At 44.9% G+C, this 24,742-nt stretch overlaps 2 protein-coding genes and 1 non-coding gene across 5 annotated transcripts in view; 1 reads left to right on the forward strand and 2 right to left on the reverse strand.

Annotated features, from left to right (window-relative positions):
- Positions 1-7,839: 7,839 nt before the first annotated feature.
- On the reverse strand, positions 7,840-7,912 carry TRNAG-CCC. The gene has a single exon. It is a non-coding gene; the product is annotated as a tRNA-Gly (tRNA).
- Positions 7,913-18,326: 10,414 nt separating this feature from the next.
- Positions 18,327-22,852, reverse strand: LOC122673932 (WAS/WASL-interacting protein family member 3-like). The gene is made up of 3 exons (XM_043871814.1): positions 22,783-22,852; positions 21,055-22,488; positions 18,327-20,541 (listed from the first exon to the last, which is right to left on the reverse strand). The coding sequence occupies exons 1-2, from the start codon at positions 22,850-22,852 to the stop codon at positions 21,476-21,478; spliced, it is 1,083 nt and encodes a 360-aa protein (XP_043727749.1). The 3' UTR covers positions 18,327-20,541; positions 21,055-21,475.
- Positions 21,687-24,742, forward strand: part of CUL1 (cullin 1) — an 89,262-nt gene continuing 86,206 nt past the window's right edge. Inside the window, exon 1 of one of the 3 annotated variants that reach the window (XM_043871653.1) lies at positions 21,687-21,808. The gene's annotated coding sequence lies outside the window, so the exon portion shown is untranslated. Of the gene's footprint in view, positions 21,809-21,921; positions 22,036-22,181; positions 22,318-24,742 lie in introns of those variants that run through there. The other 2 variants (XM_043871651.1, XM_043871652.1) reach the window with 2 other exon arrangements.

Here is a 24,742-nt window from a genome sequence, read left to right on the forward strand (position 1 = left end):
AAAACAAACAAATAAATATATGTATATAAATAGGTTTAAAAAGAAAAAAATATAATGGGAGACCCAAAGACACTTTGGGCCAGAGCATTCCGAGGGGATTGTGTTGAATAGTCTCTTACAATAAATCAAAGCCAGAATCATGAAGCCAAACTTGAAGGCTCACTAACTCATGGAAAAGATCCCAGCAGTACAGAAGGAACTGTCCAGGATTAAAATACTAAATGCCCCATGTATTACAGGTGAGGAGCTTACCTGTGACCGAACTCATCGTAGATTTGGGTAGGGTCATTGCAGCAACCCCTCAACTCTCCGGAAGAGGAAGCTGAGACCCAGAGAAGGGAAGCGTTTTGTCCAAAATTGTGGGAACGTCTGAATTTGAAAGCAAAACCTTGATTTCCAATACAGGGCTCTTCTCACAAATTGGGCATATTCTTCTAGCCTGGAGTCTTGTAACCATTTGAGGACCCTGAGTTTGACTAGGGTTATGTGATGGGTTTTCACAGCACGGAGAACATCCCCGGAGAACACAGACTACCTCCTTTCATGGCGTGTGGACAAGGGTTAGGACAGTCACAGCCAAAGCCTGGTCATCAACACAGTGGGCTTCAGGATTCACAGATCTGCCATTCAGAGATTCAGTCATCCAAGGGCAATCAGAGAAGTCTATTCACTTAGTGATTTTGCTAACACAGGAATTTGAATCATGTGCTCTGCCAGGAAAATCTCTTGGAATGAGTCTGCATTCACTCCCAGCATCAACCCATCACCAGATATGACTTTGTTACTCTCTTATTGTACATGAGGGCTCAGAAACAATCCTGGAGTGATTCTGAGAAATTATTTTCACTGTGGAAAACTGCTCTTTAAAGGGATAGAAAGTCAGTTCAGAGTGACTCAGGTGAAAAAAATAGGAGAGAAATGATCGATTCCTGTAACTGAGAAGTCTAGGCTATCATAGTATCAGACCAGGTAGATTTTGATGTTGAAAGACAATGTCATTAAGAATCTTTTTCTAGGGACTTCCCTGGCAGTCCAGTGGTTAAGACTCTGCACTTCCAGTGCAGGGGCGCAGGTTTGATCCCTGGTCAGGAAACTAAGATCCCACATTCACAGTGTGCCCCCCAAATTTTAAATATATATAAGCAATGAGGATTTACTATATAGCACAGGGAACTAGATTAAATGTCTAAGAATATCGTCCATTTCTGTCTTTCCATTTTGCTGTCTTCTGTGCTAGCTTCCTCCCCCAGCAGTCTCTGTGTTTGTGATGACAAAGAGGCTATCTGTCGCCAGCTACTAACTTACATCCTGCTAATGCAGGGACCCCAGAGGTGTTACTGTCACTCACTGTTTGCAGCATGTTCCCACTGCTGGGGTTGGAGCAGGTGCTCACATGACTTGAGCCATGTGAACCAGGATGGGGAGAGATGGGTACAGTGGGGGATGCCCAGCAGTGCTCTGAAAAATATTTAATGATGAGCCCTGAGGGCGGGAGGCAGGGGGTCTTCATTTGTACTGTTTGCCGATTTCCACGGTGAGAGAGCAGACACTCTCACCAGAGCAGATTTCAAGCTGCCCAAGTGGTCCCTGAACGAAGAGTTGGGAAGAGAGATACAGGAGCACCCAGGACATAATGTTTCTACCCTACAGAGAAAATAAATGTAAGTGACCTCAAGGCCATCAATAACATGTAGTAAAATAATTAGGAAGTGACGTGTCTTGAGTATGCATGACCTTTGTTTTTATTTAATCAGAAAGTTATAAAATCTAATGTTAAGTAGTGATGGTTTCCTAAAGGAAACCAACCCTGAATAATCATTGGAAGCACTGATACTGAAGCACCAATACTTTGGCCACCTGATGCGAAGAGCCAACTCATTTGAAAAGACCCTGATGCTGGCAAAGATTGAAGGCAAAACGAGAAGGGGGTGGCAGAGGATGAGATGGTTAGATGGCATCACCAAATCAAGGACATGAGTGAGCAAACTCCAGGAGATAGTGAAGGACAGGGAAGCCTGGTGTGCTGCAGTCCATGGGGTCACAAAGAGTCAGACACAACTGAGTGACTGAACAACAAACAGCAAATTGACAGTTTATGACAGTGGACAAGCCACCCTCCTGAAGCTTTGATGATTCGTTCTTGTGAGCCAGCTCTAGCACACCAATGCAAATGCTCCAAAAGGAGAAACTCTCTGTTCCCAGAATAAGGGAGAACGGATGCTGAGGCAAGAAGGATGCCTGTCTCATATATTAATAAATGAGAGAGAAAATTTCAAGTGAAAGTTGAAAATGTGCTCTATTGGACCTTGAGAAGCAAAAGAAAAATTTTAATTCTTGTCAGAAACATATTTTGAGAGAAAATCTTGGAGAATTAGGGAGGCCCAAAGATCTCATCTGTGTTTACCCTCATAATGTCAGGAGGTATTAGGTCATGAGTTGTTCTGCAGCCTCAGTCCTAAGGGTTGGTGGTTTGGAGCAGGACAGAGCCAGGGGCTAGACCCAAGACTGAACTGTTGCAGAGATGGGGTTGGGCAGGGCGAAGCAGCTGGAAAAAGAATTTCTCAGTATAATGCTCCCGTCTATATCCTCCTTAAAGGTTGATGTTAACAACTGAAATGAAATGCAGGAAAGTCCTTTGGAAATTTGTGGGAGTCTGGATCGTAATTTTTCAGAAAAAGGCTTCCCAGGTGGTAAAGAACCCACCATCCAATGCAGGAGACACAGGAGGCGGGGGTTCAATCCCTGGGTTGAGAAGACCCCCTGGAGGAGAGCATGGCAACCCATTCTAGTATTCTTGCCTGGAGACTCTTCATGGACAGAGAACCTGGTGGGCTACAATCCATGGGGTCACAAAGAGTTGGATGCGACTGAAGTGACAGCACCCACTATATGACAAACATCCTCTGTAAAGCTGGTCCTCACTAACCCAGAATGCACTGATCTCACCTCTCTGAATTTCTGTAATACTTAACTATGATACAGTCTACATTGTGATTATATACACTCTCATTTTCTTATAAAAATAATTGTGGGGGAAATCTTTATCCTGCCAAGCATATTATTGCTGCCTTAACATTTATTCTTATCGCCAACAATGCTAAGCACAAAAATTAAACACATAGAGTATGTTTGATAAAAGTGGATAGGAAAACTGGACTGTCTACTAAATTGCTGTTTACAAAAAGATCTTCTTTTATGAAAAGGCAACACTGACTTTGGTAACCAGGGTAGTAAGTTATGTGTAAATGGTGCTTCTAAACCCTTGAGGGTGCCTGACAAATGACTTATTCACTTTGAAATTTTATCAAAAATGCTAACTTGGTTTCACACATATTTTATAGAGATGGTGTCATGGTAAAAATACAAATTGGACCCTGTCTGAATTAACTCAAATTTTGTATTGGACCTGATTAGGTCCAAGAGGTTACACTGTAAATAAGAATTCACAGTAACAATTCTTTTTGAAAAATAGTTTTACTTATTATTTTTGTCTGTGCTGGGTCTTCGCTGCTGGGCGGGCAATCTCTAGTTGTGGTGTGTGGGTTTCTCATCGCAGTGGCTTCTCCTGATGCGGAGCACGGGTTCTAGGGCGCTTGGGCTTCAGTAGTTGGCAACACATGGGCTCAGCAGTGGTAGTTCCCTGGCTCTAGAGCACAGGCTCAGTAGTTGTGGCACATGGGCTTAGTTGCTCCGGGGCATGTGGGATCTTCCCGGCCCAGGGATCGAGCCCGTGTCTCCTATGTTGGCAGGCGGATTCTTCACCACTGAGCCACGAGGGCAGCCTCCACCTTAACAATTCTCTCTTAGCCAGTCCCTTGTGCTTGCTGTCTACAGTGGAAAGCTGATCAAACTTGATACACTCACAGAATTACACAAAGGTCCCTTCCAATAAGGTGGCGTCAATTATTAGGAGATCACTCACTTCTGGGGGGAGAGTTTAAGGTGGGATGTTAATTCCAAATGGAATTTCCAAGTTGAATGGTGGGGATCAGCACCGAAGCGGTTGACACCATTTTACATACCTTTAGAGGCAAAGTCATTTTTTCTGGTAGGAAAACAGAGATAATTATCAGTTAATCATTTTAACTGTTCATACTACCTATTAGAAAAATCGTAGCGCCTCAAATGCTATAATTATAATGTCTTATTCAGCCTTCTGACTACATCGGCTCCCCAGACTCTCCCCCACCCCTCACTAAAATTGCGTCTTCAAATTATGCTTCTCAGCTCCTGGATGAAGTTTCCTAGTTTAAATTAGACTTATACCATGTATCTGAAGCCCTCTCTGCTTGGTTTTTATTTCCCAGTCTTGGTTTGCCAGCTGCCTTCAACAGATGGAAATTTGGCCCCTTAAGAAGACTGCATCTGCTGTGGTACCTGTTAGCATCATTTCTTCCCACAGCCTGTTGAATCACATACATCCTTGTCTATAGACTGCTCAAGCCACACTTTAAACCTAAGTGTAATTTTAACTCCAAACACCATGTCTCAGAGAAGCAAATAAAAACAAGCAATTAGAAGTTAGCAACTGTTTCTGATAAGACAATAATTTGAAGGAACAGGAAAAAAATGGTATAAATATGAAATTTAAGAAAGTTTATGTCAAACTCACAAATGTTGCTAAGCCTCCCCCATCCCACCCCACCCCACTCTCAGGGAAGCACAATATTATTAAATCATAGTCAAATAGTCCCAATAACCCAAGGACTCACAGAATGTGTTTTTGCATATCTGACTCTCTGACACAGTTGAACCACTATGCCTTTAAATCAAAACTTTAAAATCATAATCATCCTCATTTGACGTCTTTGCAAGATGTAGCGTATTAAGTTTATACATATAATTCAATCAATTTCTTAATGACTACTGTCATTGCAGTGAACCATCTTCACTGTACTGCACTGTTGTGACAGCTAGCACACCAGGACAAAAAATAAGTCTTGTTCATTTCCATTCAGTGCCACAAACATTTGTGCATTTCACTCTCCAAGCCAGACATGATGCTGAGTTCTAAAAATAGAGTCGATGAAATCTGGGCCCTACTATATCCAGGGTTGCTCATTCTCACTAAAGGAATACGAGAGCATGTGGGATGTACCATGAATGGCCATAGACAACTGGCTTTGGAAATGAGCAAGAACGAGATCAGGAGAGAATTTGAACTTGACCCTGCAGTACTTTACACAGGGGACTAACCTGGTCAGGTTCAGAGTGCAGAATGAACCAAGTAAATTCAGACCTGGAGATGAGACAACTATGGAGAAGTCTGCTCCAGTCCCAACAAGAAATGAGCTGAGGTAGCAACAGATTTCAGAAGGTAGAACCAATAGGATATGACATCCATCTTAATGATGGAATAAAGGAGGAATCTAGGATGATTTCCCAATCCTTTGCTATGGCAACTAGGTAGATATGCCATAAGCCAAAATGGGAAACTCAGAAAGAAAAGGTTTGAGAGGAGATGAACTGAGTTTGGCTTTTCTTATTACTATTATTATTACTTTATTGAAGCATAGTTGGTTTACAGTTCAGTCAGTTCAGTTCAGTTGGTCAGTCATGTTCGACTCTTTGTGACCCCATGCACTGCAACATGCCAGGCCTCCCTGTCCATCACCAACTCCCGGAGTTTACTCAAACTCATGTCCATTGAGTCAGTGATGCCATCCAACCATCTCATCCTCTGTCGTCCCTTTCTCCTCCCGCTTTCAATCTTTCCCAGCATCAGGGTCTTTTCCAGTGAGTGAGTCAGTTCTTCACATCAGATGGCCAAAGTATTGGTGTTTCAGCCTCAGCATCAGTCCTTCCAATGAACATTCAGGACTGATTTCCTTTAGGATGGACTGGTTGGATCTCCTTGCAGTCCAAGGGACTCTCAAGAGTCTTCTCCAAGACCACAGTTCAAAAGCATCAATTCTTCAGTGCTCAGTTTTCTTTATGGTCCAACTCTCACATCCATAACATGACTACTGGGAAAACCATAGCTTTCACTAGAGGGACCTTTGTTGGCAAAGAAATGTCTCTGCTTTTTAGTATGCTGACTCGGTTGGTCATAGCTTTTCTTCCAAGGATTAAGCGTCTTTTAATTTCATGGCTGCAGCTGATTTACAAGGACGAGGTATATAGCAAAGTGATTCAGTTTTATATATATATATATATATATATACATATATATATATATATATATATATGCAAATTCTTTTCCATATCCTTTTTTATTACATTATTACAAGATATTGAGTATAGTTTTCGGTGCTATACAGTAGGTTCTAGGGTTTGTTTGTTTGGTCTTTACGTGTGTCTTTATCTGGCCGTGTTGGGTCTTAGTTGAAGCATGCAGGCTCTTGCATGAGACATGTGGGCTTCTCTCTAGTGTGGTGCACAGTCTTAGTTGCCCCAAGGCACATGGGATCTTAGTTCCCTGACCAGGGATCGAACCTGCATCCCCTGCATTGGAAGGTGGATTCTTAATCACTGGACCGCCAGGGAAGCCCCAGTAGGTCCTTATTGTTTATCTGTTTTATATAGAGTAGTGCATATCTGTTAATCCCAAACTCCCAGCTTATTCTTCCTCCTTTTTTTCCCTTGGGTCACCATAAGTTTGTTTTCTATGTCTGTGAGTCTGTTTATGTTTTGAAAATAAATTCATTTGTATCTCTTTTGTTTTGGATTCTGCATATGAATGATATCCTATGATATTTATTTTCCTCTGAGTTGGGTTTTTGGCTGCCCAGTATGCAGGATCTTAGTTCCCAACCAGGGATCAAACCTGTGCCTCCTACTGTGGAAGCACAGAGTCTTAACCATTGGAGCATCAGGGAATTCCCTGAGTTGGCTTTTTAATTCATTTTTTTGACAAATATTTATCAGTCACCTGGCACCCAGTAGGTGCCAGGCACTGGGTTGGAGCTATGGACATGATGGTAGAGAAAAGAAGGCATGATCCCTGCCCTCTTGGAGCTTAGGAGAGAGGCTTACTTGAGTAAGCAGGTAAAGATATTTATAACTTCAAGTGTGACGACTTCAAGAACAGGGAAGAACATGGCGCCATGAGGGACGGTTACTGGGGAGTCTCACCTCTCCAGGGAAGTCAGAGCAGCTTCCTGAGGAATCTGAGTTAAAGAGTCGAGACAGGGAGCATGGGTGAGAGTTTGCTAAGTGAGGGAGGGAAGAAGGATGTTTTCGGAGGGAACAATGCCTGGGGACTCTTGGGTGGCTGTGTGGTAGGTATTTTCAAGTGACTCAAAGAAGACAGTGTGACTTGAGCAGGGAGGGCAGGAGATAAAACCAGAAGAGTGGGTTGACGCCAGGCCACAGAAGGCCCTGGAAGCAGGCCTGGTGTTCAGCCAATCTGCTCCAATGTAACACTCTTCTGAAAAGTGTGAAAGTGTTAGTCGCTGTCGTGTTTGACTCTTTGAGACCCCATGGACTGTGGCCCGCCAGGCTCCTCTGTCTATGGGATTCTCCAGGCATGAATACTGCAGTGGGTTGCCATTCCCTCCTCTAGGGGCTCCTCCTGACCCAGGGATCGAACCCGGGTCTCCCGCATTTTGTGCAGATTCTTTACCCTCTGAGCCACTAGGGAAGCCCAACACTCTTCTGAAGCGGATGGTAAATAGCTCCTACGCTAAGCTCATAAGTACTGCTCCAAGATGCTGGCGTCTGTTCTGATGGTCAGTAACTGCACAGTGTTGGTTGCTAAATATTTAGATTTTTTTTTTTTTTTTTTTGACTGCACCAGGTCTTTTAGTTGTAGCACGCAGGATCTTCGACCTCTGGTTGCAGCATGCAGGACCTTTCACTGTTCTTTATGAACTCTTAGTTGTGCCATGTGTGATCCAGTTCCCTGGCCAGGGATTAAACCAAGGCCCCCTGCATTGGGAGTGCAGAGTTTTAACCACTGGACCACCAGGGATGTCCCTATTTAGACTATTTTGAATATAACCCCTGCTTATAGGGCATGTAAGAGGTTAGTGTTTATTCCGAGAATAATGGGATATCTTTGAAGATGGTGGCATGATCAGATACATGTTTCGAAAACACCAGTTCAATTGCAGTGTGAATAACAGATTGAGAAAGTGGCAAAGTGGAGACGGGGGACCAGTTAGTAGTCTTTTTTTTTTTTTAATTGAAGTAGAGTTGATTTCCAATGTTGTGTAAGCTTCAGGTATACAGCAAAATGATTCAGCTATATATATTATATATTTTCAGATTCTTTTCCCTTATAGGTTATTACAAAATATAAAGGATAGTTCCCTATGCTATACAGTAGGTCCTTATTGATTATCTATTTTATATATTAGTATATTAATTAATATATGTTAATTAGTATATATTAATCCCAAACCCCTAACTTATCCTTCCTCCCAGTTAACAGAGGGCTTCACAGGTGAATCAGTGGTAAAGAACCTGCCTGCCAATGCAGGAGACACAGGTTTGATCCCTGGGTTGGGTCGATACTCCAGAGGATGAAATGGCAACCCATTCCAGTATTCTTGCCTGGGAAATCCCTTGAACAGAGGTGCCTGGAAGGCTACAGTCCACGGGGTCACAAACAGTCAGACACAACTGAAGTGACTGATCATGCCTGCATGCCAGTTAACAGACTCTTGTTCACCCGGTCGTGTGTTAGGGTGGTAACTGGGGTTAAGATGGAGAGAAACAGGTTCAAGAGATAAAGATATCCCAGTCAAAATCCCAGCAGGCTTTCTTACAGAAATCGATAAACTGATTCTAAAATCTATAAGGAGACATAAAAGGTCTCAGATCACCAGAATGATTTTCAGAAAGAACAAAGTTGAAGGACTTACACTACCTGATTGCAAATCTTTCCATAAAGGTACATCAATTAATTCAGTGTTATATTGGCAGAAGGATAAACATGGATTTATGAATTGATGTTTTCTGAATTTCCTTTTCCAGATTGTTCACGGCTAGTATGTTGAAGTACACCTGATTTTTGCACATTGATTTTATATCCTTAAACTTTGTCAAATTCATTTATTAGCTCTAAACTTTTCTTGTGGATTCCTCAGAGTTTCTACATAAAACACCATGCCGTCCTTGAAGGGAGATAGCTTTACTTCTTTCTTTCCAATTTGGAGGTATTTTATTTCTCTTTATTGTCTGACTTCTCTTGGTTAAAATTTCCAGTACTGTGTTGAATGGAAGTGGTGAGAGTGGGCATCCTTGTCTTGTTCTTGATCTTGGGAGAAAAGCTTTCAGTGTTTCACCATTGACTATGTTGTTGTTTAGTCGATAAGTTATGTCCCACTCTGCGACCCCATGGACTTTAGACCCCCAGGCTCCTCTGTCGGTAGGATTTCCCAGGCAAGAACACTGGAGTGGGTTGCCATTTCCTTCTTCAGCGGATCTTCCCAACCCAGGGCTCAAAACTGCATCTCCTGCGGCTCCTGCATTAGCAGGAGGATTCTTTACCGCTGAGTCACCAGGGAAACCCCACTGAGTATGCTAGCTGTGGGCTTGTAATATATGGCCTTTATCCTGTTTATTTATAGTTTATGAGGTGTTTTTTTTTTTTTAATCATAGAAGGTATTGGAATTTGCCAAATGCTTTTCCTCATCTCGTGTGTATGATGTGATGTTGTATAGGAGATGATCATGTTTTTTTTTTTTCCTTCATTCTATCACTGTGGTGTACTACGCTGATTGATGTTGACCTATTGTTGACCTATTCTGGCATTCCTGGGGTAAATCCCACTGACCAACTGATCTTTGACAAAGGCCCCAAGGTAATTCAGTGGAGACAAGATAATTGTTCAATGAATGGTGCTCACAAAGTTGGACATGCTTGTGGAATAAAAAGAAACCTTGACCCTAACCTCACACCATAATAAAAAAATATATACATATGTCAGATTTTCTGTGGGGCAGGAATTTAAGAGTGGCTTAGCTGAGTGGCTCTGGTTCAGGGTCTGTTGTGTGGTTCCAATCAGGAGGTCAGCTGAGGCTGCAGTCATCTGACGGCTTGATTGGGGTTGGAGGATGCCCTTCAGAGATGGTGAACTCACGTGGCTGTTGGCAGGAGGCCTCAGGTTCCCACTCAGGGAGATTTCCCTGCAGCATGGCAGCTGCCTCCCCGCAGAGTACTGTCCACAAGAGGGAACAAGGAAGAACACAGCATCTATCACAGCCAGGTCTCCTATCATCACTTCCCATTTAATCTGTCTGTTAGAAGCCAGTCACTGAGTTCGGCACACATTCCAGGCGAGGGGAATCTGACCCCGCCTCTTAGTGGGAGGGGCTTCCCTCGTGGCTCAGCTGGCAACGGATCCGCCTGCAATGCGGGAGACCTGGGTTCGATCCCTGGGTGGTGAAGATCCCCTGGAGAAAGGAAAGGCTACCCACTCCAGTATTCTGGCCTAGAGAATTCCATGGACTATATAGTCCATGGGGTTGCAAAGAGCTGGACATGACTGAGCGACTTTCACTTTCACTTAATGGGAGGAGCACAAAACCTTTATGGACATATATGAAAGCTACCACATGGAATATTACCTCCAGGGATAACTACAGTTCAGAGGTTGCCATCTCTCTGGGTGGAGAGAAGTGAGATACAGCACATAAAATATTGTACAGTTTTACCTATGTGAATAACATGTTTTAAAGAATGACAGCTGATTTCGGTAGAACCCATATCATTACTGACTTTAAAATTAGACAAAGAAGCAAAACTCTTTGCATCTTATTATTTCCTTTGAGACTATCAATCAGGATAAAAAACTGACATACTCAGAAAATTCATCTCTCAACAAAGTGCTACTTTCAGATAAGCTTATTGAAAATAATCTTAATATACTTTATGTAATGAGCAGTGCCCTAACATACTGATTACCCATTATAGTTGCAATTAGAAGTGTTTTAACATTATTCATTAGCATATTGAACTCCCTGTGTGTTAAGTGTGTATATATAAGGTAAAAGTTTTGAGAACTTTAAATCCAGGCTAAAGAAATTCTTGAGAAATCTTTTTCAGAACAATTTGTTTTGCATTCTTTTTTGACATCTATTTCAGTCTCCAGTTTCTATTACTAAAAGGTATTTATCAAGTTCTGATTTGATAGCATGCTTTTCCTGCAATAACTATTCCATATTCAAATGTTTTGGCTAAAAAATTGCCCCAAAAAAGGCACCTGTTTTTTCACATGCATATAGCCTTAACCATTTCTTCTCTCAAAACAGCAAGAAATCCTAATTAATGTGAACATAATAATTTTTCTTCTACAATATTTCCATTATATTTAACTTCTTTTTCCCTGTCTCTAACATAGGATCAAGAATCTTTATTTTACCATAGGAGAAAATCTTCAGGATCTAGGACTGAAGGGTTCCTCACCTTGACCTCAGAAGCACCATGCACAGAGTAAATCTGATAAACTGGAAATCATCAACATGAAAACCATTTGCTTTTTGAAAGACAAGAGGATGAAAAGACAAGAAACCTAGAATTGAATGCAGCAGTGATACAAACCATAAGAATCTGTGCTTACCTTAGAGGTCCAAACAAAGTACTATGAGAATACAAAGGACAATGAGATTAATTTCAGCCAAGGAAATCTGGAAAGTCTGATGAAGTGAGAACCAAGCTAGGAATCAAAAAACAAGTCAGTAGGATTGTAACAGATGGACCCAAGAGTGAGAAAAGCATCTAAGATAGAATCAGCAAAAGCTAGAAGGAAGGAAGGGCTTCCCTGGTGGTTCAGTCAGTAAACAATGTGCCTACAATGCAGGAGACCCAGGTTCGACCCCTGGTTCGGGAAGATCCCTTGGAGAAGGAAATGGAAACCCACTCCAGTATTCTTGCCTGGAGAATCCCATGGACAGAGAAGGTGAAAGGAATGATACAGGTGTGGGAAAACATTGTAGTAAAGGAAAGGATGGGCTTCCCTGGTGGCTCAGATGGTAAAGAATCTGCCTGCAGTGCAGGAGACCCGGGCTCGATCCCTGGGTTGGGAAGATCCGCTGGAGAAGGAAATGGCAATCCAGTCCAGTATTCTTGCCTGGGAAATTCCATGGACAGAGAAGCCTAGTGGGCTATAATGGGGTCACAAGAGTTGGACACAACTTAGCAACTAAACCATCACCACTACCAGAAGGAAGGAAAGCGCAAGAATGTTGATACCATGAGTGGCCCAGTGTAAATTCCAGGGTATGGGAGGAGCGAAGTGGGGAGTGAGCCTGCATAGGGGATTGGGGACAAATTATGGAAACCAGTGTAGTGGAGACAGAGCCCTGTTCCCAAATAGCTCACAGCTAGAAAATGCTGGTTCTGGGAAGAGGTGCAGAGAATGCTCACAGATGTGAACTCTGGATGTCCAGAAAGATGGGATTGTTTGGCCAGGGGCCATCATGCAAGACGCCCGTCTGCTCTTGCTGCAGGGGAGCCAGAGGGAGTTACGTGTGACACCTTCTGTGCGCGCCCCCTCTTCTGTCTGCTGTCAGGCCCGAGCCTGGGTACCTGAATCTGTCTGTTCCCCACGGGCGTCTCTTCCTTGCTTCTTCCCATAGTCGTTCTCAGACCAAGGGTGGAGCTGGAGAGGCTCCTTGCAGCAGCTAGTGGGGTTGACCCCACTCAGTGCAAGATAAGAGCCACCCTGTGGCCCGTGTCTGAGCTGTGGCATTGTAGCTGCAGGAGGGGAAAGTGGGTCAGTTAGCAAATGGTTTATGAAGTGCTCACTCAGGAAACACAATCACAGTCAATGCTTTATTTTTCCCAACTCTCGATACCCTGGGATTTCAAACAATCACAATATTTTTGACCATTAGAGTGTGTTTATACCTGCTCTTTACATCTCCTCGCCTAATTCTATCAGGTGCTTAAGCATCTGTGGTTCAAAGTAAATTTTACCCCACTGCCCATTTCTTCCACTTGGCCTTGCTGGCATGTTCAGAATAGAAATCAGTTTGCATCGTCCAGGTAGCGTGGGCTAATTTAGAGGCGAGTAAGTCAGCAAACTTAAACGATAAGGGAACCACACTGCTGGATATTTACCTAGTTCCAATCTTTAAGTAAAAGTCCAGGGTGGCTGGAAGGGAGAAAGAAAATATCATTGACAAAAGAATGAGAAAGCGGGACTAGCTTCCCACACAGGAGGAAAGTCTGAAGGCTTCCTTGGGATATTTAGTAGCTGGTTTCCCACCTGTCTTCTGTCTCTTACTCACCTACCAAGTTATGGGGCAGCTGGGAGGGCAGGAGGGGGTGTAATTCTTGTTCTCATCATGGTACACTGAACTACTTAAGCTCACAGCAGCAGACTTGAACGCGATGGCGTTGATAGAAAAGCCAAACACCTGCCAATGGCCTTGTCGCTGCTGGGGTGGAACAGTGGCTGATGACATTGACTTCAGTTTCTGGGACATTATCAGCAAAAATAAAATGTAACTCTCATTGTACAAAAAAGCGTTTGGTTCCTGAATTTATTCTGCTCTCAAAGCTAGCCAGGAGCTCCTTATCCAGATTCCAAGTCTGAACTGGATTTTTTTATTACATACATTTTTTTAAATTAAATTAAAAAGTTAAATACATTTTTTTCAAACAGTCAGAGAAAGTCTGAAAATTTGAGAGAGCTTGTTTCACTTCTCTTCCACAGAAAAAAACAACTAATGGAGTGGGAAGTAAAATAATTTCTCTCACAAAATGGTAGTATAATATCTTTTTTGATTATTATCTGTTCATTGAGAACTCAGGCCTACAGTCTCCTTTGATGTTCATTTCTTTTTTACCACCAAAGTGAATATTGAGTCATAAAGCAAATGACCTTTCAGACCAAGAAAACCTAGCTCTAAGGTCATTGGAATTTCTTCAATTCTCTGTACACATTCTCAAAATACTATTGCTTTTCTTTAAAAATGTATCATAAACAAATAGTGTTGAAGGGCTATAAAGTGTTTCTTGGCACAAATGTGGTATGACCTGGAAAACACACTTCATTATTCACAACAAGAATGTCCTCTCCAATTTATGCCAATAAAAACTTGGAATAATCCAAGATATACTTTACATGTATTACATTACATACAAGAATAGTGGCTCTAAATTGGAAACCCCATTTTTGGCAATCGAAAAAGAAAGTTCAAGGTCAAAGGCAATTTCTCAGCGGACTTCAGGCCAGCATTTATGCAAAAATATCAGGATACAGTAGAGTAAGAAGAGGCGGAGGAAACTTCAGAGAGAAGATGACATGGGATTAGGGGTCCGGAGAATGACTCAGGGAGAAAGAAATAGTAAGGAGGACATTCTCAACAGAGGTCTCTACCAGGAACCCCCACACTTCCTGGGGGGATCCCCTTGGGTTGTCACTGTGGCTGCAACCCAAGGTCCAGGAAGAGATGTGGCTGGAAGGGATACTGGGAAGGGAGGCAGAGGTCACGGTGTGAACATTATCATTGAATATCTTCCTTAGGGATGTGAAACCATTGAGAGTTTTTTGTTGAATAATGACAATAATATGCCAAATGCTTTCTGTGTGTCAGGCATCCAACACCATGAAATGCTACAGCCCACCTTTATTTTTTTTTATATTTAAAATAGAATATTTTTTTATTTTTTTCCATTTATTTTTATTAGTTGGAGGCTAATTACAATATTGTAGTGGTCTTTGCCATACATTGACATGAATCAGCCATGGATTTACATGTGTCCCCCATCCTGAACCCCCCTCCCACCTCCCTCCCCATCCCATCCCTCTGGGTCTTCCCAGTGCACCAGCCCTGAGCACTTGTCTCATGCATCCAACCTGGGCTGGTGATCTGTTTCACCCTTTACAGTATACTTGTTTCAATGCTATTCTTTCAGAACATCTCACCCTTGCCTTTTCCCATAGAGTCCCAAAGTCTGTTCTGTACATGTGTCTCTTTTTCTGTTTTGCATATAGGGTTATTGTTACCATCTTTTTTTAAATTCCATATATATGCGTTAGTATACTGTATTGGTCTTTATCTTTCTGACTTACTTCACTCTGTATAATGGGCTCCAGTTTTATCCATCTCATTAGAACTGATTCAAATGAATTGTTTTTAATGGCTGAGTAATATTCCATTGTGTATATGTACCATAGCTTCCTTATCCATTCGTCTGCTGATGGGCATCTAGGTTGCTTCCATGTCCTGGCTATTACAAACAGTGTACAGCCCACCTTTAAAAACCATCCTATACATGTGTACTGTTCCCATTTTACAGGTGAAGAAGTTGAGGCAGAGACCGGTGAAATAACTTTTGCAGGGTCCAACAGCCGTTAAGTGGTGGGGTCAACTCATATCATCTAACTCCAGAGCCCATGATCTTCTGCTTCTCGAGGAAGTCACTATCATATTCTGGGGTGGTGGTGGGGAACACAACTCCATGGCTACATGGAGGATGAATTAGGAGAGAGACAGGAGGTAGCGAGACCAGCAGAAGGCCATTGCAGCAGCGCAAATGAAAGCTAATACAGGTCTTAATTGGATAGGGTTTAATGACCTAGTGGACATGGAGGTTGAAAAAGAGGGCAGAATAAATATACCTGAGGCATCGAATTTTATATATATATCTCTCTCCTGTTGGTTCCGCTTCTATATATTTGTATCTTTGGCGTATCTCCTATTGCTTCTGTTTCTCTGGGGAACCTTGACGAATACAGTCCTATATCACAAACTTGTGTAAGAATGTCTTCTAGAAGCTCACCCAGTGAGTGTGTGTGCGTGGTGGGGGCGGGGAGGGGGGAGGAGTGATGGAGTTGGAATTCACAATAGGCAGAGAAAAAGAAAGGTTTCACTGAGGAAATTCCATTTAAGGTAGACCCAGAAGAATGAATTGTACTGGGGTGAGCAATGATTCTCTTGTCTGTGCTGAGCTCAGTCGTGTCCAACTCTTTGCGACGCCATGGACTGTAGCCCGCCAGGCTCCTCTGTCCATGGGTTTTTCCAGGCAAGAATACTGCAGTGGGTTACCATTTATTTCCTCCTCCAGGGGATCTTACCGAACCAAGGATCAAACCTGCATCTCTTGTGTCTCCTGCCTGGTAGGCGGATTCTTTACCACTGTGCCACCTGGAAGTAAGCAGTGATTGGGGAAGAATAACTGATACAGAAAGTGTGGTTAGCAGAGGAAACACACAGAGACCATTCAGGAGTCCAGTCTGGATCTGGCTTGGTATGTGTAAGAAACCAGAGAGGAATAAGTCCACTGAAGCTGAGGTGTGGAGGGTGTTTTAATACTAGGAATGACGTGTTTGTCATTCTTTTTGTAGGATATAGGGAATCGTTAAAGACTTTTGAGCAGGAAAGTGGCATCACTGGGTTTCATAGTGTAAACAATCCCCACTAATCCATGAGTTGGGTTCTAACTATTTTTTCAATAGACTATGTACCGGGAACTATGATAAATACTGTACATATAGTAATAAAAAACACCTTCTCTGTATTCAAGAAGCTTATAACCTATGAGAGAGTGGGAAATAGAGAAAGGATAATTATAATGCAATATAGACAAACTCTTCAGTAAGTATTAATACATGGTATAAAAGAATCACAAAAAGCAGGCACCTGATCCCCATGTGGGTGTGGGGTTTGGTTGGTGTGTATAAGGTCAAAGTTTCCTGGGAGAAGAGATTTTAGGGCAATTTCCTGGAACCCAATAATTTTCTCACAGACACAAAGTCGAATCATTAGAAAATGAGTTGCAATTCCATATGGTCCAACCTGATCGAATGTTACCATGGTGTTCAGGTCCCCAAAACTCTAAAGCCTATTTGATTCATGACTGTCTCACAACAGTTTTTTTCTGTCTTAAGGGTCCTCAAAACAAGAGGCTTAGGCCTTCTCAACGTGCAAAATCTGGACTTGAACAGATTAGACTTTATATGTCCTTCAGTCAGTCTCCTTTCCTCAGTCCCTTCTTTTGCTTATGGCTCTTCTCACCAGAACCTCTGACCCCAAGGCCTTCAGCCTGCCCTAAAGCACTGTCTATCCCCAAAACTTAATATGTCCCAAACCTTCCTTTCTTTGGCTGTTACCCTACACGGGTGAGAAAGAAGGCCATCTGATTAAACTAGTTAGTGCTGACGTGTGAATCACTTTTGATTCACCATGGGATTCTACCATCCCAGAGCTATGTGAGTCTTTAAGAGAGGATACTAGGAATCTTTCTTTGGTGGAATTCCAGACAATAAAAATAAGGCCTTTGTGTATTTGTTTGTATAGGCCATTTATCAGTCAAGAGTTGAGAAGGTGGGGCTACCCATTCTGTATTCCCCATTCAGACATAGTTACTTTGTGACTTTGGTTAAGTAAATTTTTGCTTCCTATTTTTATGGCTAGTTACATTTAGTATCATTAAAATACTGTTTGGAATTTGGTGGACTAACATGAGCTATGAATTTTTTCTAATGAATTAAAGCCGAAGATTAAAAACCTACTTCTTCAAAAAGAACTTACGACTCATTATCCTAATTAGAAGAAAAAATAGAAGAAATCGTGTATTATTTCGTATCTTTCCTGATTGCTTCCTTTGAATGTTAAGCTGGTTGGATTACTCTACTTAGCATAGGTAACTACATGGGTAGTTATTTTCCTAAGAGAAACTAGTTTGTTTTTTTAAAGCATGCATAAAGTATACGTCATGATTTGGATTAAATAAGCAAATTTAATTGAAAAATCTGCTTACTTAGCTCCTCTTCCTTGAAATACATGATTTCAAAACAAGTAAGACTTATGTAATACGTCAACAATGCTAACACCGGAAGTTTTAAGATCATAACATTTGAAACTTTAACACAGGAAGGAGTAGTCCATTATTAAATCAGTGGTTCCCAAACTCAGGTCACCAGATTGGCCCCGGATAATTAGATCAGCAACATCATCATTGGCAGTGGTGCTTTAGTCCTAAGTCGTGTCTGACTCTTGCAACCCCATGGACTGTACCCACCAGGCTCCTCTGTCCATGGGATTTCCCAGGCAAGAACACTGGAGTGGGTTGCCACTTCCTCCTCCAGGGGATCTTCCCCGACCCAGGGATCGAACCTTATCTCCTGCATTGCAAGCGGATTCTTTACCGCTGAGCAACCAGCAAGAAAGTTCATGTTTAGGTTGTTATGAACATAACAACCTCATATGAGATACTATTATCATCCCCAGTTCATAGGGGAAGGCACAGAGAGGTTAAGCAACTTGTTCAGAGTTACTCAGATAATAAGTAGTAAAGCCATGATATAAACTCTGACAGTTTCAAATTTCATCCCTTCCCCCTTCCCACCCAGTTTTGACTCAGTAGGTCTGGAATGAGCCCTGGAATCAGTGTTCAAATCCCCAGGTGATTCTGAGGCGGAGACAGGTTTGGGAACTCTCTTGTTAAATGAATTTAATTTGCTCTGGATGGCTAGTTCCTTACTCACATCTTGGAAACAATAGGTCAGAGGGCTCATCAAGTGACATGGTACCCTTTCAGATTTGACTAGTAAACAGCTATTTTGGAACACTGTTCCCTGTTCTTCAGGCACAATACTGAGGCGTCTGGTGGAAATAACGCCTGACCAAGGACTGCCTCCTTTAACGGCGCATGTAAGAGGTTGGCAGTTGGAAGAATCCACAAAACCCTGTGCAGAAGGTACAAAGTAGGCTTCCACAAAGTAGGCTTCCAGAAGTGGATGTGAGCTGGACATGAAAAAGTGAGGGTGATTTGCAGATGAAGGAAAAGAGGAGGGACCATTTCTGTTTGTTTCAGGAACAAAGGGAAGGAAGTGTTCACAAATGGTGATTCAAGGCAGGTATTTGTGGGCCAACAGTAGGTTTAATAGGACGGGATGAAGTTGAGGGTTCCTTCTGGGAAATGGCTGGAAAAAATTTGGAAAAGTAAGTTAGGACAAGATTATGGTCAACTTTAGGCACGAGGTCAGAGTTTTGACTGAACCCTATAAACAGTGGGGAGGCACTGAAAAGTTTGAAAGGATAAAGATTCAATGATGAAGGCTTCAGTTTGGAATGAATCAGTGGGGCTCAGTCACTGTGCAGGCTGGAAGGACAGCAGAGATGAGAACCAGGAAAACCATTCAGAAGGTTAAAGGAACGATACACGTGTGGGGAAACATCGTAGTAAAGGAATGGATTGACTCGCACTTGGGAGTCACTGTGTCAGGTTATGCCACCAATTAAGCTGTGATTCGGGTCAAACTGCTACTGTTGGAGTCTTAAGTTTTTCTTTGGAAAGTGAGTGTGATGATGATAATGTATGTCCCCAGACTGAGCCAAAATAGACAAAAGATTTCTTTAGGATGGTGACTAGCTCTGGGATGCAAGGTTCACAGGTCAATATACTGTTTTCAGGCCTATACGACTTTGAAACCATGGGGTTGCAGAGTCGGACACAACTGAGCTGAACTGAACTGATGACTTAGAAAATGTCAGCGTTATCAACCACCAAATAGGGCGGTCAGTAAATCTCAACTGTACAGAAGACAAGAAAAAAAAGGGACTAACACTGTTTCAGGAAGTATGCTGGGATTATGAAGGAATTAGGGACTAACACTGTTTCAGGAAGTATGCTGTGACTATGAAGGAATTACTCTTCACAACAACCTAATGAGCTAAGTATTTTAATCCCCTTTAAGTTGGCTTAACCAAGACAAAAGATGGTAGTTTGAATTTGAATATAAACTGAGGTCTGCTTAAATTTAAAACGTGGGCTTTTTGAACTTCATCATATTGTTTTAGGTTTGCAAAGTTATATTTTATCCTAGGTTTTGACCTAATATTCTAGTCAAGACTATTTTGAATTTTGATTCTAACGTCTATAAGTTAATTACCCCTCCAAATGCTGGGTCATCTGACAGGGGGACAACATCAGTTTTGCTGAGATCGGGGAGAAGATGGAGAAGTTTTGGAGTGGAAAGAGAATAAATGGTTAGGTAGGAGGCAAGGTAACCTGTGCAGAGCAGAAGTGGTACAGACGCAACCTGGTTATGAAGTGGACATAAAAGTCAATGGTGCAGCCTTAGAGCTAAGAATAATAGTGCAGATGAGCGGAGAGTAAAGGCTGGAAGAAGTTAAGAACCGGGAACTGAGGCAATGAGAAGTGGAGAGGAAGGTAGAGATGAACTAAATCCTTCCATTAAGGAAAAACAGAAGTTGGAAGAAACAAACAGCAAAGGGAAAGTTGACCCATTCAACTCAAGTGTTAGCTGTGGTGAGTCACAGACAGGATGACCATATTGAATGATGAGATGGGAGAGGACAGGTTAGGGAAACGGGAGATGAGCTAGCCTGTCCTCTGGGGAAAGCACACGGAAGTGAGGGTCTCAGAGAAACCATATATGTGCAGTCTCCCATATATGTGTACATATATATGTACAAGCCTTCCATTTTTACCTTCAGTCCTCCCATGTGCCCATGAGAAAGTTAAGTACATCTAAGCTTCGAGTATTTAGAAGTATAGGACATTTGTTGCTGTTCAGTTGCTCAGTCCTGTCCAACTCTTTGCAGCAGCATGGACTACAGCATGCCAGGCTTCTCTGTCCTTCACCATCTCCCGGAGTCTGCTCCAACTCATGTCCACTGAGGATATAAAGCACAAATTTAAAAATCCTTAAATAGGCTCAGATCACATACTCTGTCCTTAAGCAAACTGAGATCACATACTCTGGTGACAGGTACAGACAAATGCCGTACTTTCAAAGATAAAGAGTTGTTGACAAAAGGCCACATTTCAATAGGAGGAACCACATATACAAATATCTCTTAGATATTTCTTCTAAGAGACACCCATATTCCTCAGGAAATAGTGAGGGCTGTGGGAGTAGCCCTAGGCTCTGGGCCTAGCATTTCCACCCCAAGGTGATACTTAATGTTTTAGTTTTGGAGCAAAACAGGAAGTTACACTCATCAAGTCTTTGTCCCAGATAACCTGAAATCCTTCCATGCTGAATTGTTCATGGACCATGGTATTAGAGCAGAAGCCCCTCCAAGTCCAAGCTTGCTCACCTGTGTCCCCCCCCCCCCCCCCCCCCGCCCCGCATAGGAAGCCAGGTGGCCATCTACGCTGCCAAAATTTGTATTTCAGGTACCCACTTGTGAGTTAATTTCAGATGAATGCGACGAATGACTCCGCAGCACTGGTGAAAACAGTCCTATTCAATAGTCATACCTCATCCCATTCATATATGTAAGATCTTCAATTCCATTCTTCATTTATCTTTACAGAGATTAATGGTAAAGTAAGTCTTTGTCGACGTTTGTTCAAAAAAGAGTGGGTTAAAGAGTTTAATGAGGGAAACTAATTTGATTTGATCTCCGAACCGATTTGAGAGAGACAGAGAGGCGCCGAGGAGCCGGGACTTTGAGGTGCCGATCCACGAGGCCGCAGGTGTCCTGGGGTTCAAGAGAATGGACGAGAATGGACGACACGTTTCTCTGGAGTCTGCTGCGCCAGCCCTTCAGGGTCACTCGCCCATCTCTGACTTTTATCAGCCGGTCGGGTTATGGCTTTTGGTTATCCTCCCGGCCGGGGAGGTAGATCCAGCGGGTGTAGTTGTGATCCGCGTCGGTTGAGGGTGTGTGTGTGTGTGTGCGCGCAGAAGCGGGGGAGGGCGGGCGTGTGAGACCCTCTGCTCCGGGGTGTTTCGGACCGGTTTCTCCTCAGGCTGGGGCCCCGACCTAGGAAGGTGACCACCACCCCCACCCTCGTTCGGCCCAAAGTGGCGGGAAGCCGGGTCCTCAGAGGCGGCCCCCAAGGCCAGGGAGGCTGTAAAACCTGGACGAGGATCCGGTGCGCCCGTCCGGGGAGGGCGCGGCGTCCACGGCCAGGGGCCCGCGGGCTTTTCAGGTAGAGAGCAGCCCCGCGAGCGGGGCCTCGGCGGCGCGGGGCGGCGGGCGGGGTGGGGAGAACCCGGGGCCAGAGCACGGCGGGCGGGAGCTTTCCGGGCCCCTCCCGCTCCGCGGGGCTGGTGGGGAGATGGCGGCGACGGTTTCCCGGCTCCCCCGCCCCGGACGCCGATGGCGGAGCGTTCCGGCCCTCCCCCACCAGCTTCTCCACCGCGGGAGCCGGAGCCGGTGAGGCCGGGAGGGCGGGGAGCGGCGGAGGGAAGGCGAGAGGGCGGAGGTTGCGTGGTGCAGGCGGCGGCGGCGGCGGCAGCGGCGGGAGGAGGGCCGGCGGGCGGGCCCGGAGGAGGAGGAGGAGGAGGCGGGAGCCGTGTCGCACGCAGCTCCAGGCGGGGCAGCCCCGGCGGCTGAGGGACGCGGCGAGACCTTGGCGGGACGGGGATTTAACCGGGGCCGGGCCCAGCGACCAGGTGGAGACGTCGCCGGAGCCATTTAGGCAGCCGGGAAATGCGGGTGAGTTGTCGGCGGCGCCGGGGCTGAGGGGAGGCGGCGGCGGCGGCGCAGGCCCGACCCGGAGCCGCGGTGTCGCAGTGACTGGGGCCGCGGCGGCCGAGCTCAGGCGCCGGGCGAGAGGCCTGAGGCGCCGAGCCGCGACCGGGAGGAATGGCGGCGGGGGCCGGGGCACTCGTGGGCAGAGGGCGCCGGGGGCGGGAGGGGAGCGAGCGCGCGCGCGCGCGCGGAGCCCGGCCCTGAGTCACCCCGGCCGGCTCGGGCCTGGCCGGGCCGCGGCCCCGGACGCGGGCTCGGGGCGGCCCAGGCCCGGACTACGCACTGGGGAAAAAAAAAAAAAAAGCCCGATTCATCGCGCCCGAGGCGACGGCCTGGTGGCGCCCGCCCCTTTCCCAGCGCGACCCGGCTCGGGCCGCGGAGCCGGGCTCGGTGAGCGGCCCCCGGGGCGGTCGGGCGCGCGCGCCTCACCTCTCCTCAGTCGGCGACCCCCCCAACCACTGGGCGCCCGGACCCGCGCCCTCTTTCCCTCGGCCCCCATGGGGACCCACCGCTCCCCCGAGCGTCACTTGCCCCCGACTCGTGCTCTCAAGTAAAGTACTGGGCTCGCGCGCCGGAGGAGCCGCGGAGCCGGGCTCTCTCTGCTTTCCGGTTCCCTGCCCCGCGGCTCCCGGGTTTCCCCGCCCGCATTGTTGCGACCGTGCAGGGCGCTATTATTGGGTAACAGTCGACCCTTTGCTCGGTTCTCCACGGGGAGCGGGCCCGGGGCGGCGCGCAGGGATGCGAGTGCGGCGGCCGAACCGGACGGAGCGCCCCCCCCCGCCCCGCTCCGCGGCGCTCTCAGAGCGCCCGCGAGTCGGGCCGGGCCTGCGCCGCCGCTTCGGCGCGCCCCCGACCCTGCACCCGGCGGGAGCGCGCGCTGACCCCGCAGGTAACCCGGGCGCCGGCCGGCCGCGTGCAGGGGTAGCCCCACGCGCCCTTCCCGGCCCCCCGTGTGCTGTAGGCCGAGTGCTGGTGGTTCCGGGGAGAAACGCATGGTGAACGTTCCTTGAGCCTAATCCTCCAAAGTTGAGGGTTTTCTCCCTTTAGCGAGCTCTCTGCCAAAAATAGGATCCTCTTTTGGGATTGGATCACTGTCGTTGCTCGCAGTTCGCAGCTGGAGTTGGTGGTGAGGGTGCAAATGAGGAATTGCAGTTTAGTATTTATTTGCTCTGTGTGATTGCTCTTCGCGAAGTGGCATTAAAACAGTCCAAGTTAGTGGAGTCAGGGGTCACGCAGTTTTGGAAATGCACTCATTCGAGTGACAGAAGGGAATGAAATTCACTTTTACTTGAAACCCCCAGCTTTTAGACCTCAGCATAGCTTTAGCAGTGTGCAAAAGCATGGCCAGTTGTAAGTTTAACGATTCATTTTGTGGCCACCCTGTCTTACCTGGTTTTCTGAAATCCTGCAGCGTTTATGGATTGTGTAGAAAAAATAGGGAGCATTGTTTAAGAAGCAAAAAAAAAAAAAAAAAAAATTTTTTTTAATCTAAAAAATTTACACCTAACGTTCTCTTGATCTAAAAGTGTCCTTGGATATTGGGGGAAAATTTACTTAAAAGTTCTGTTGCTTTCCCTGGTAAGTTGAAATAGTTGCAACACATTTCAAATTCTGAGGCATGCATACAGCATGCAGGAGACTGGCTTGCTTTAACTCTATTATGCCCATTTTTGGAGGTTTCTAGAGAGAGTGGTCATTAAGCTCTAGAGGGTTGGGTGAAATACTCTCTAAAAATATTTAGCTTTTTTTGTCATTGGAATCATCTTTTAAAAACTTATTTTTTTTTTAAACTTATTTTAACAAAAGGGGGGAAAACAACCTTTAGCTCTAGTATTAGGGTTTTTCACCAGTTCGTACTATCCTCTCATCCCGACTCAGTGGACATGAATTTGAGCAAACTCTGGGAGATAGTGAAGGACAGGGAAGCCTGGTGTGCTGCAGTCCATGTGGTTGCAAAGAGTCAGCCACTATAACAGCAGCTCTTAGGGCCACTGATGCAGGTCCTCGGAGGCAGGCCCCCCTTTCCTGCTGTGCACCCACCACATGGGTAACTAACAGCCTGCTGATACCGGGTAATATCCTGCAGTTTCCTTGGATGTTACAGCTCTGTCGACTCATAGCTCTAATATACATATATTACAGACATGTTGACTCCCCTTTGTCTCTTACTGATTATTATCCTCTAGAGATAATTAGCTTAGTCTGGGTTGTCAATGCAGCATTACTTCCCATACTTTACAGACTGAATTCCTTGAAGGCAGGACATAGTCTTTATTTTTTGCATCCCCAGAGGAGCATAGAACTTGGTCATGGGTACTTCATTTGCTTTCTGAATGAAGAAATCTGGAATAATTCTGATTTACACCCAGTGTCTGACCACCTCGGATTT

Source organism: Cervus elaphus, chromosome 18 (assembly GCF_910594005.1).
Source record: "Cervus elaphus chromosome 18, mCerEla1.1, whole genome shotgun sequence".
Classification (NCBI taxonomy): Eukaryota; Metazoa; Chordata; class Mammalia; order Artiodactyla; family Cervidae; genus Cervus; species Cervus elaphus.